The 13007-nt window shown below is 38.8% G+C and overlaps 1 protein-coding gene across 12 annotated transcripts in view; it reads right to left on the reverse strand.

The window, feature by feature from the left end:
• Positions 1 to 13007, reverse strand: part of dhrs13a.3 (dehydrogenase/reductase (SDR family) member 13a, duplicate 3) — an 83550-nt gene that overhangs the window by 68821 nt on the left and 1722 nt on the right. For 10 of the 12 annotated variants that reach the window (XR_008964268.1, XR_008964269.1, XR_008964264.1 and 7 more), the window contains exons 5-6: positions 12474 to 12747; positions 11411 to 11538 (exon numbers count right to left, since the gene is read on the reverse strand). Coding sequence is in view for 2 of the 12 variants with exons in the window: in XM_057350589.1 (XP_057206572.1) it covers positions 12488 to 12747 (260 nt within the window). In the remaining 10 variants the exon portion in view is untranslated. Of the gene's footprint in view, positions 1 to 11402; positions 11539 to 12037; positions 12748 to 13007 lie in introns of those variants that run through there. The other 2 variants (XM_057350589.1, XM_057350590.1) reach the window with 2 other exon arrangements.

Below are 13007 nucleotides of genomic sequence, written 5' to 3' on the forward strand. Positions count from 1 at the left end.
CATACCTAAACTTAGCGTTGCAGACACCTTCTGGGGTCCAACATAATGACTTATCATGGCCACCACATAGTAAGCAGGAAAGACTAAATCAATAACCCATTGTAAACGACCTCATGAACATGGCCCAATACAAATCGAGAATATTATGAGGCCTGGAAACATCCACAGAGCCCCATAACAACTCAAGGCAAGTCAGGTATGTATAAAAAACCAGTTAGGTCATTAAATCATATTCCTGCGACAATAAAATACACATCTTTTCTGTTTCCTGTAAAGTTACCGTGATGCTGCCGACAGCAAACGTCTGACAATATTTTGACAAGACAGACAGGGAATATTTTATATCGTTTTTTTTCTAGGGTACTTCACTGCTTTTATGAGGTGCTTGTGCTTTTTCAATCAGTCATAACAACAGTATTTGCCGCCTTCCATTCAGCGAGAGCCGCAAACAGTAGTGTTTGAACCCTGGGTTCAAAAGGCCTGAAAAAATTGTTCAGCCTCACTTTTTCAGTTTTGGATGTTCAGCCTTCAACAATTCAACAATCGAGTCTGAACGGTGGCTTGTTCAAAACAGGCTACAGTGCTATTCCTTAAAATGACCTCCAATTACCTAAAAGATATTTTGAGGTTTTTCAAAATTATGATGGGTTCGACGTTGGCCCACACTCGCGACGTTTTTGCGAGAAAATGGGCAAACGTTTATTGTTCACTTCAGTCTGCCTGAAAGTGTTTTTTCCAGGTCGGTTTAGAAGGTTTGAGAATGAACAGTGCTGAGCAGCATCTCTTATTTTAATGTCAGTTGCTAAAGTCTTGTTTTACTTCATGCATAAAATGTTTGCACATTTTAAGAGCAGTGGTTAAAAAAAGAACAAGCTTTGTACAGTACTATCAACACATCAAACTGTCAAAACACATAATAACTGCTGTGTCTTTTCTATTTTGTATTTCTCATTTATCAAACAAATAGCCTGAAGTGGTCATTTGTGGTGAATTCAGATTGCAACATTAAGAGGTAAGACCACCACAATCTCCCCTGTTATCTAGATCTTCTCGGATTAATTATCACAAATGCCTAAGAAAAGGCTCCAGCACCTAAAGCCTGAAGAACATTACTGACAAGAACCTTGACTAAATCAGATTCTAACTGCTAAATCAATGCCAATTATTGTGAGACAATTGACAGCAATGCATCTCAAATGAGCTTCTACGTTATTTCTGCCAGTCTTTAACAAGGACTTGAGGAAAATATAAGACATTGAAAAGTTGGTTTTGGTGAACTCTACTGGCGTCCATGACAGAACAACAGTGATTTACAGGAACAGGCTGTTTTTTTGTATCTACTATGCATTCACACTTATTTTCACTGGGGCGCACACAAAACACTGTTATCCAATCAAACAGCTAATCTGTAAACACAATCACTCACTTCAACAAGTGAGGTCATGGAGTCATATCGTGTCATGTGATCAAAACATTAACACAATGCATTAGGGCCAATACAACATGCAAATAAACAAATCAACTTCTACAATTTAAGACAATACAGATTTAGCAAAATTTTCAGTTCGTTTCAAACACCTTGCGTCAGATTAAATACTAAATGTATTTCTAATAAAAACAAGTTGGTTCGCAAATACTTTAAATTCATTGCCATGTTTTTTACTTTCAGTTTTAAAATAGAGGGGGGGTGTGAGGTTTTTGCAATGGGGTCTCCAATGCATTGCAGTGACTCTTGGTTTGGACACACCACAAATCACAGCCATACATTAATACTACAAGAGTAATCGATTAATTCTGAATGTTGGGTCTTTCACAGTACGCTCTATTATTTCTAATTACCCAATGGGTCACGGATGTATGCCTCTGCAATTGCACACTGCCTACCAGGTATAAAAAAATATAAAAGTCATTCTAACCCTCCTGTCCACTCTTTCATACACACACATAAAAACACACACAGCTGCCCTTTACCAAAAGATCACAGCTCCACCTAGTGGAGCAACAAATAGTAAACTGGTGATACTACATTAGACTGGAACACGCTTTGCATTATTTGCCAGACAAATGTCTGAGAATTGATTATAATTTTAACAAAGTGATTGTTTTATTTATTTAATTTAGTTAAAAGTATGTTCTTTTTGTATTTTATCTAATGATTTAAATAAACTAAACATCCTCTGCAATTAAATACACACAGTGCACAGTTTAGCTAGTATGGCTGGCACACATGGCAATCTGACAAAACATATTTCTTTGTGCTGTCTTTAGTTCAAAGGCAAATTCAAATGAAACCCATGACACTGGCAAATGAAACATGTTTATGTTTTCACTGTCTCGTAGCATACCTACTTACAAGTTGATTTTGACAATTACATAAAATAATAACAATGCACTATTTTTTTTAAATCTGATAGGATGAAAGCAGTAACCATGCATTTATACTACTTTTTTATTGTTTTGTTTAATAAATGTAATAAAGGTTAAACGTAAATAAAAACAACATCTTTAGATATTCAATGTAGCAACCATTACAATATTTTTCTACATATCTTCTACAAGTTATACAGGCGGTGGGTTTGTCTTTTGCCATCTTTTTATCATTTCTCACATATAGCTGTACTATGCACGGTAGTTAATTTTCATTTGGTTTTAATGGAAAGCCATATGAATAGTATTTATGCATTCATCAACAGATAACGAACACATCTATTTTTGTACTGTCACATCCTGCCTATCCAGTGAGCAGACCAAGCTGGAAAATAAGCTCGCCACACGCACGCACGCACGCACACACGCACACACACCCTCTTCACCCGCTGAGTTCCACAGTCTGGGCCTGCTGCACCGAGAGGGAATTTACATTTTAATAGGCAGAGCTTCTCGCGCCGACTTCGAATGAGGGTATATGCTCAGCTGAACAGCGGGAAATGCACCCCACAGCAGAAGTTTAGAATGAACCTCAAGACAATTCCTGGTGCACAAAGACAGAAAATGATATATTTTAGCCCATCTCTGTCGTGTATATTGTGAAATATGCATACATATAGAAATAATTTTCTGCCAAACCTCGTCCACACGTCTGCGGGTTTGTGCAACAATTCTAAATTTAAGCAGCAGCTTTCAACATGTCACGACGCGAGCAGAACCGAGACGTAATGTGTTGTGTGCAGAAAGGCAGAAACATACAGAGTCCCAGTACCAGAGCGCTACTGTCAATATCCTCATTAGACATCAAACAAATGGATTTCTGGGGACTCGCAATGGTGTGGCTCAGAGATGACGTATTTTTGTATGCAAACCCCGGAAGCGAGTTAGCATTTGAAGACTTCCGGTTCCATCGCCCCAAAGTCTATGGGTTTTTTGAATGGGTTTTTGGTAAATCGCCTGAAATAAGGTCTGTAGCTAACAAAACCTCTAACTATTTTCACGATTTAATCTACGACATAAAACACACCAGTTTTAACCCTCTTGTGATTTTTTAAACCTTTATTGTGTCTTTAAAACGGCGGTTGCTAACAAGATGCTAAATCCGACTACTTCCTTTGGCGGGGACGTTAGACGTCATCGCGCATATAAATCTCACAAATAATGCAACATCGGCACAAATGTCTAAAATCTTTATAGGGGATTCATTCACGGAGTAATTACTTACCAGGGAACACATTTTTAGTAAAGTAAAGGCTTGGTGGTGGTGACGTTGATATCGAGCGACCATACCGTCTGTTTATAGCATCGTGTTATCTTTTTACTTCTGCCGATTGTATTTAGGCTTCAAAAATATTCAAAAAGAGTATCTTGATAGACGAAACGTGTAAACATCATGAACATTTGTTAATCACAAATCTTATTTTTTGCGATCTTCAAAAAGTCTATGGGGAAAATAGGCTTTCGTCGAGGGAACCAGTGCAGCGCTTACTTCTGGGTTAGCCTTTAAAAATGCATCCTCTTTGAGCCACTCCATTGCCCTGAGACTGTATTAATGCTTGTCTTAACAATAAAAGTCATTTGTGTAGCAAAAAAAAAATGACATGATCTTTAAACTGTTATGGCCGTAAGGACAAATCTGTAGGTACATGTACATGAATTGTTTGTGCTTCTTGAAAAAGCATGAAGAACATTGTTAAAACCTTTTCAATAAAGAATCTGGGTAACACTTTACATTAAGGTACCCTTTATGAAGCATTTATACATGCGTTTATTAATGATTATTAAGTAATTTACAAAAGCATTATAAACCAGTTATAACAGCATGAATATAAAGGGGGATTCTAAAGAAATACCTGCCAAATAGTGAGCAGGTATAAGAAAAACAACATAACCTACAGTGTCCAGTCTGACAGCTTATATTGCAAACAACATCAAGATGATAATGAATCTGCTTTCGAGTCAAATAAATAATTAATAAGAATGTTTCCTTTTTCCTGAGTTTATGAAGTAACGTTTATTATGTTTATGTCTTTATACAGCTTTCTATCCGTTTTTGGCCCACGATGCAAACGTTCTTACTGTCACATGCATCAACATTTATATCTATTGATTATCTCATTCTTGGAAACAACCATTTTGTTCTCTCATCCTCAACATCTTTGCCTCTTTTTCCATTTCTACGCCATGTCATGACTGAGTGTGAAACAGCACAAGATGTCACAGCTCCGGGCATGTGACGGCCCCTCCCAGCTCTAATTAATAACTATTGAACACGCTAACAACAATCAACACTAATTAAATACGAGCTTGTTGACAAGAGTGCAAACCTTATCAAAAACACCCCCTTCAAAAAAAACCTTACTGTGAAGAGGGCGAGGAAGGAGGGTGCTCCTGTTTTCCGTAATTAGCTAAAGAAGAGCCCCGAGCCACTCTTTTGATTCAGGGCCCTGCAAGTCAGTAACGAGTTTTGTCTGACACCCCAAAAGAGGAGGCAGGTGCCCTTAACAGCGGGTCACAATGGCCAAGCTGAATCTCTGCTCTGGTTATGGGGTCAAGCGAGCAGAGTACAGACGTGCTTTCCACCTTTTGAGGTTTCACAGATGACTAAGAAAGAATGTTTATATTGCTTTTAGCTAATCATGAATATTATAAGTTGAAAACTTTTTAAATTATTCATATTTGTTACATTTTACAGCCAAATAATATGTTATAAATGCTGCTGATGAAGTCGGACCACCCGAAGGAGATAACATATTTACGAAACGTGCTCTGTAGAGCAGTTTGTCCGTTTATGGCTACTGAAGAAACAACATGGCGAATTCCATGCAAGGTAAAAAAAACATAACACTTCATTATGTAAGGTCTTTATACACCTCTGAAGACATAGTTATGTATGTTATATTGCCGTTCTGTCAATACATCCTCCAAAAAATTGCACACTGGACCTTTAACACTACCCCAGTGTAAAAATATAAGTATATTAATAAATGTATTAAAAGCGCCTGTTTTTAGTGCGATTAAATACAGATTTTAAATATATAATTTAAATAAAAAATGAATATTAAAAGAAGTTTTACCATTACATGTAGTTTTATGGCCTGTAAAACATTAAAACAAGTAAATTGTGTCAATTCACAGGGGCAACAAGTTTCAAGGATTCTTTTCATTCGAAAAGCACACAACGCAAAAAGAAACTCTGAAAAGAAACTCCAATTTAAGATCAAAGTGCCCTGCAAAGCCAAAGTGTCTGCCACTATAGCAATCTACGAATGACATTAGCTGTCATCAGGGGCAGTCAACTTGAACAAATTAAGCAAATGTCATAAAAGGGCAAATTTGCGTTTTTTTTAAAACAATACAGCTTTAATTTATTCTATCAACAACAGTGGTAGTGCGGAAAGTTTCAGAGCTGCTGGCCACACAGGGCGGAGTGGGCAGTCGGGGCAAGAGTTTGCCCTCCCGTGCCCCACTAACCTAACTGACATATGTATGTGCGCAAACAACCCCTCGCGCTCTCCAAAACCAGGAGTAATGCTGAGTGACAGCTACCACAGGGTCCGGCCTTTGCATCGACAGCAGCCGTTTGTTTCCATGATCGCTCCCTGATAGGCAATTGAATTTGTCAGTGACCCTAAACAATTGCTCCGATAAGATCCAGCGGGCCTTTCCTTCCCCTGGCCCCACTGCCCATCCTGATCAATACAGCCGATCAATGGCCAGCGGCGACTATTGATAACTCTGTCCCGTCTGCTGCCTGCACCGCAGAAGCTTGTCCAGAGGAGAGCAGGACCACCGCCCCCACCCTCACTTGTTGATCACTGTCTTGCGTTGCCTGAACTGATGTCTACATAAGCGTCTGCGTTTGTACCGCCACTGTGCACGCAGTCATTCGAGCAGAGATCAATAAGACCCCTGAATCCAATCAGAACATCCCACCTGATCATCATTGAGCCGGAGACACTGTAGCAAAACAACAATGTAGCGCTTGTGTGCGTAAGAGCGCTTCTCAGGTTCAATTGCATCAGGTAGGGCGTTTGGAGATCGGGAGAGCCCCATCTGCGAGGAGCCCGCCGGTTTGTGAGCCCTGTGCAACTGAAGAGCCTAGGGAAGTAGGGAACCGTAATTAAAACCCTACCTGAGCTCCACTCTTAATTCAGATCAGGGAGCACTCTCCCCATGCGGCTCGGCTATGCCACATGTGGTTAAGGATTTTCCACCTTATTAGACAAATTGCCAGAGATTAAAAGCAGTCCCCCCGATTCACATTCGGCCCCTAAAAAAGGCTCTCATGGCCACGCAGGCCCTGCAAAGACACACTGACCCAAAGACTGAGACCACAGCAGCTGCAGCAATTAGAAGCCATTAACAGAAAATTAAAACAAAGATGCAGAGAGGCACGAGAAGCACGACTCTCCGAGAAGCGAACGTGGATCTCGCTTTCCGTCCCATTGCCTCGCACATCTGTTTGTGTTTGTTGCTTTGGCATGTTTCTGCCATCGCCTGAGCCAAGAGGAGTTAGTTCGCCGTGCTCATTAATTAACAGATTAAGCCCCCCTGAGAAAATGGCTCGAAGGCACCGCTGTCAAACCCCCAATCCCAACGCGTATGAGTCGGCATGATATTTGTCCATTTAAACCTGTTGTCAAAACATTGCATAAACAAATAAGACCCTCTTCGAGTCAAAGAGTGTCCAGCTTAAAATGCTGTGAAACTATAAAATAAAAACGGTAAACACGGTTTATTTTTTGTGCGATGAATGGGATTGAAATAGCACAGCTGATGGCCGCGTTTGATCCAGTCTGGCCATCAAGAGGAGCTTGTTTTTCTTCGGCTCACCAACAAGGAGCACAATTAGTATCCAATCAATGATCATGCTTCCTGTGAATTTCTCTATCAATTTTCAGACAAAAAGGAGCCCTTGAACTGTCAATAAAAGCCGCTTGTTTACCCACAAACCAACATTAAGGTTTGCACCAAGCACTTCAAGCAAAGTTGTTTGCGCATAATTGGAATTCTTTCATCGCCTGCGCGCATCCGGGCGATCCACACCTGACTGGCCGTTTGAAAAGAGAATGTAATGAGCGATCATGTGACGCATCAAAAACAAAAACGGCTTTTTGAGACCACACTTTCTATTCAAAGCGTCACCTCTGCATTCTTAAACACATCCAAAAACGTGACCGTGGCACAGGCGATGATTTATACGATCCTAAAGATGCATATTAATTAATGATTGTCATAATTTGACTAAAACCAACTACAAATGGATGTACGGTATTTCTGTCTGACTAATTATTAAATGGCCTGCTGTTTGACAACCCATTATGTATTCTCAGGAGTATGACAGAATAAATGAGAGTAAATACCGCTCATAAATGCTTCAGCCACGTGTGATTGTGATTAACAGTGACTCTTTGCACACATCTCTTCCTCGCACAAACATAAACGCAGGCAAACTGAGAAATATCGATTCCGTACGTAGTTTCGCTCCCTATGTTGACAACACCCCATAAGACATCAAATTCCACCTTTGGGGCAGTGTTAATGTTTTTTGCAAATATCCTGTACTCATTTGAAAATGAGTGATCGCATGGTAAATCTATGAAATAATGCAAAAAAAAGGTGCTTTATTTCAAGGTCGCTAATTGGCAATTAGTAAAACAATTGTGGAGCATTGTGGTATCAGTCTAATTGATAGCGTTTAGAAGGCTGGCTTACACAGCAGCATGCTTTCAGAGCTGTGCACAGCAAGCTACATTTCTTCATTAGATTACAGCAAATTGCTAAAACAAGGAAATGGGCTCATTTACCTAAACGGTGTAAATGAATGCACGTTTATGAAGCTTTTATGAAACTAGAAATAACTTGCTTGTCTGTGTTTTAATGCACTCGTGTCTCCAGGTGCAGTCAAAGATCAACGGGGTAATTAAAACCGGCGCTTCACTGGCAAAGTTTTCAACAATATATGACAGGTGTTGACTTCATATCCCTGCGTTTATTCTGTAGCCTCTACAGAACATAAACCCAAAGGTCAAACTAATACTAAAGCGTTATAATAATTTCAACTCCAGCTAGAGGGTTTTAGACACTTCATTTCACGTTATGAAATCACTGTAACGCATCAACTCTTGTGAAAAGCTTATCGCTTTTATAAAAGCAGCAATAGCAGTATGACACTGGCGACCACAAACAGCCTACAGTTAGGTTAGGTTGAACTTCAAACAACTTGGTACGGTAATAAAAGAACATGCATGGTCAGGCGTCTGCGTTTATAGTCATTTAACAACAGCTTAACAACTCAACCATACAGAATTTGAAGTGTGAACTGTTTTATAAATTGCTAAAAAATGTACTAAACTGCCATTGCATTTTCAGAAAAAAGGCACTTTAAAAACGTCCTAATATGTGCAGTTTAGGTACTTATATGTATACATTTGGCACCAATATGTACCTTTTAGGTTCTAATATGCACTTGAGATGTACTTTTTGAAAGGGTACCTACCCAGTGACAACTTTTTTTCTGTGAGTGTGAGTATAAATTGAAAACTAAATTCACATTTCAAGATGGAAATTCGCTTGAATAATACAGAGAAGTTCAAGTTACATATTGAGATACATCTTGGTACCAAATGTACACATATGCACTCTTTGGGTGCAAAGATGTACTTTTTGAAAGGGTACCACCAACCCAGTGACACCTTTTTCTGACAGTGTGAGTATAAATTGAAAACTAGATTCACATTTCTAAATGGAAATGTGCCTGCAAAATACAAATAAAATCAAAGTCACAAGTACGTATAGGTTTTAGATTTTTGGAAAAGTTTAAAGCAAAAAAAAAACACGCTTGAAAAGGTAAAAGTAATACGAATAGTTAAAAATTATCAAATAAATTATCAAATCTATTCAATATACAAACATCATAATAACCTCATCCTCTCACATAGATTTTGAATCATTACCTTTAAAAGAAAACCATCATATTTTTTACGTTTCTTTTTTTAATGCCAAGTCAGCTTCTATGGCTATGTTCAAGGTGAGAGACGTGTTTAATAATAAAAAAAGCTACAAAAGTTGTTTAATATTCATTTTTTCAAAAAAAAATTGTAAGACTACATTTGGATTAGTTTGATTAAAAGAAACCTTTACATTAAAATATAAAAATTTAAAAAATGATCTAAATGTAAACTAAACATTTAGTGGTTTAATATTGATTAAAATGAAGACTACCTATAACAACATTCTGATTTATATCTGGTAAAATTGTACATTGACAAATCTAAATAAACAGAAATTACATGTCTCAGATTTAAGAGCCATGTGCTCATCCACATGTCTACTCTGTTTTTAAGGGTCTGGATCCCTTATGCCACCTCCCACCACAAAATCCTAATTACAAATCCAGAAGCACAAAAACAGGGTGGAAGACTGACGAGAGCGGAAAAATATGCCAGGAAGGTGTGAGCTGCTATTCTGACACTCTCCGACATGTGCAGCATATTTGTAAACATCGTTAATCACAGATTAGCAGATGGGAGTGTTAATTGCACCTGTGGAAATAACATGACCCAAAGGATGCTTCTATTTACCGCCTTCAGATGGCATTTCCGAACAGGGAGGGTGAGAAGGAAAAACAGGAAGCCTTTGCCCGTGACACAAAGAGGCTGTTTTTGAATGACTCTCCAGAAAGTTGTCATCCACCCCTTCTCTCATCTCACACCTCACGTGCTACTCTAAAGTGAGATCCAGCATCACTTTGCCTTTCACTCTCTCTTCAGACACAGATCGTAGAGCCATGCTCCCCTGACCACCTGCTACCCACCGCACTGAAAACCAGACAACACACTACTACACACAAGGAGCTAATTAAATAATCTTGCAGTCATTTAGAAAAGAGATAATTTCGCTTAAAGATACAGTCTGTAACTTTTGACTCTATATCACCATTTTTGTTTCTTTAAATTTTTGTTTATTTTTGTTCAGCGTTTCTTAGCGGGGCGGTACCGATCCTAAAGGTAATCCAAAAGGTAAAGATCCTTTCGAACCGAAAAAGTTACAGACTGTTTCAGGAATTTGTCATTGGTTTATAGATTTGTTTTAGCCAATCACCTGAGCCGTAAATATCATGTGACAAATCATAATAGACCTGCATGAAAAGGGCAATATTTATTGACTGACAGAGCTGATATATGTAAAAAAGACGTGGAAAACAGTCAGTCCCACCCCAAACTCAAGCTATTGAACTCTTCAGATGACGCAACGCAGGTCCAGAAGAACGTCCCGTTTCAGTTCTTTAACACGGCACAAACGTTTGAACAAAATACAACCAAAAGAATAAATCTAACCACTTTATAATAATAAACAAATATCTTTAAAATGTAATTATATATGCAAGATTAAAAAATAAATAATAATAAAAACGGAACTGCTTCTGGACCAGTGCTTACATCTTGCAAAGTGGTCTATATTGGTTAAGCCGATGTTAACATACATGTTGGGCTAAATGCTTAATCTCCATTCTATTACTTCTAGTAAGCATTCTTAGTGTTTAGTATGCGTAAACATGAATAAAATGACACCCATCATCTTTAATGCTCAGTGGGTGACACAGAACCCGTGTCAAGCACTTGGGTATGCATATGTCAGCCTTGCAAGGTCAACAAGGGACGTATGTTTTTATTCTGCTATCATGCAGTGAAATCTGCCCTTTGAACTAATTCTCAAGCAGCTGGCCTTTGCACAGTAACACACACACAGCTGCTCACACTCACGTGCCCCAGCATGCCCCGCGCCCAGCCTAGCAGAAGCAGTCTCGATCAATCAGGCTCCTCCCATGCAGTGATCGCTAATTGATGCACTAATCCAGTCGTTAAGTACTGTGCCAAAGAGCTCGGGAGTGCGTCCAAAGTAAACACCTGCCGTCACTCATCAATGTGTTTCGCTTCTACAAAACAAATCGAAGGAGACCTTGTACTTACAGACTTACCGTGCATGAGAACCAAGACACGGAGCAGGCAGAGATATATCCAGTCCTTTTGCCCGGTGTAACAAAGATATCCATTATTCCACATACTGTCTTAATGTGGCATCTGTAATGCTGTGGATACCTGGAGGCTACAAGAGAGAATGGCAGCAACAGAATATTGTGGGAAGAACTGCATTGGATGAAGCCAGCGGTTTCAATTATTACTTTGTGAGCAAGGTTCAGAATGTATTTCAACACTGTTTTTGAAATCAGAAAATATACCCATACACATTGTCAAACTAAGAACTAATGTCTATCAGCAATGTGGGGCTTTCGGAGATGCGTGGATATGGGTGAAGGTCTAAAATAACCCCTTGTTTTGGTTGTGCTATCACAATGAATGGCTGGAAATCTGGATGCCCACTTTCATTGAGAGGAAAAGCAAACTCTAATATTACATGAAATTACTTCGCCGTGTAATCTAACCAACTTTATTCTAATAATTGTCGTCCTGACAGAGGTCTCTGTAGACTCTTCAGGTTGTAAGTGAACTGCAAAGTGTGGCACGCTACTGCCACCCAGTGAGCCAAAAACGTACTTCAGTCTACCCGACAAAGCAAAGGCTTCTAATGCATAACAGAAATCAATGTTTTTACATTTTCTTTAGCCAACATTTTACTTGTACTATAGGATAAATTTGACTTAAAATTGTTAAACACACTGCACAAGTGCATGCATGTTCATAATGAAATATTTCAGACACAGTTCTTCATGTCAATGCATGGCATCTTTTATATGCTCAGGTATAAAACAGGAAGCTGATGAAAAGCATGACATAACGTATAAACCTTTATACAAACAGTATAATCCAAAGATTTAGAAAGTGAATGCAAATAGTATTTTCAATAAATGCAAATGTGTTCAAGTTAGTTACTGTTATATCAATTAATATGACCGTTTTATAGAGATATTAAATGTTTAAATGCTTTTTTTGGTTGTGAAACAAACAACAATAGTAATATAATTTGTGCACAACAGCTTTGTGTTTGTGGTTCATCTTTTTGAGCTCTGCAGTACCACAAACCTGGATGATCTTGCTCACGACAGGCCACACAACCTCTCACTGTCTTCCCACAGCTTCCTTGCCAGGGCATCGTCCCGCCCCAGAGCACTAACATTCTGTAGTCCGCAGGAGGAGAAGTAACGTCCGCTCAGAGGCTCAAGGCCCTCTTGCAAAGCACAGTAAAGTGTGGTCTGTGCTCCAGCCTCAGTGTCCAGGAAAAACAGCTTTGATATGGGAAAGGAAAGCAGCCTTTGCCACAGTCCCATGTACCGACCGATCTCAGTCGCTATCACACCTGATGAAACAATAAAGAAAATCTGGTGACACACTGCACAGGGAATTACTCTCACTAAAAAGAAGATGTACTGTATGTAGCAAAATAATGCTTCAATGAATAGTCCATTAAACTAATAAAGTGTCATAAAAATGTTACATTTTACAGTATTATTATATGGCTTAACTTTACACAACAGTGAATATGATGTAAACGTATTTCTGTAGAGCACACAACTTTTTTTTTAAATGCATTTCTTATATTAATATACAAGTTTGAAA

Source organism: Triplophysa rosa, linkage group LG14 (genome assembly GCF_024868665.1).
Source record: "Triplophysa rosa linkage group LG14, Trosa_1v2, whole genome shotgun sequence".
Classification (NCBI taxonomy): Eukaryota; Metazoa; Chordata; class Actinopteri; order Cypriniformes; family Nemacheilidae; genus Triplophysa; species Triplophysa rosa.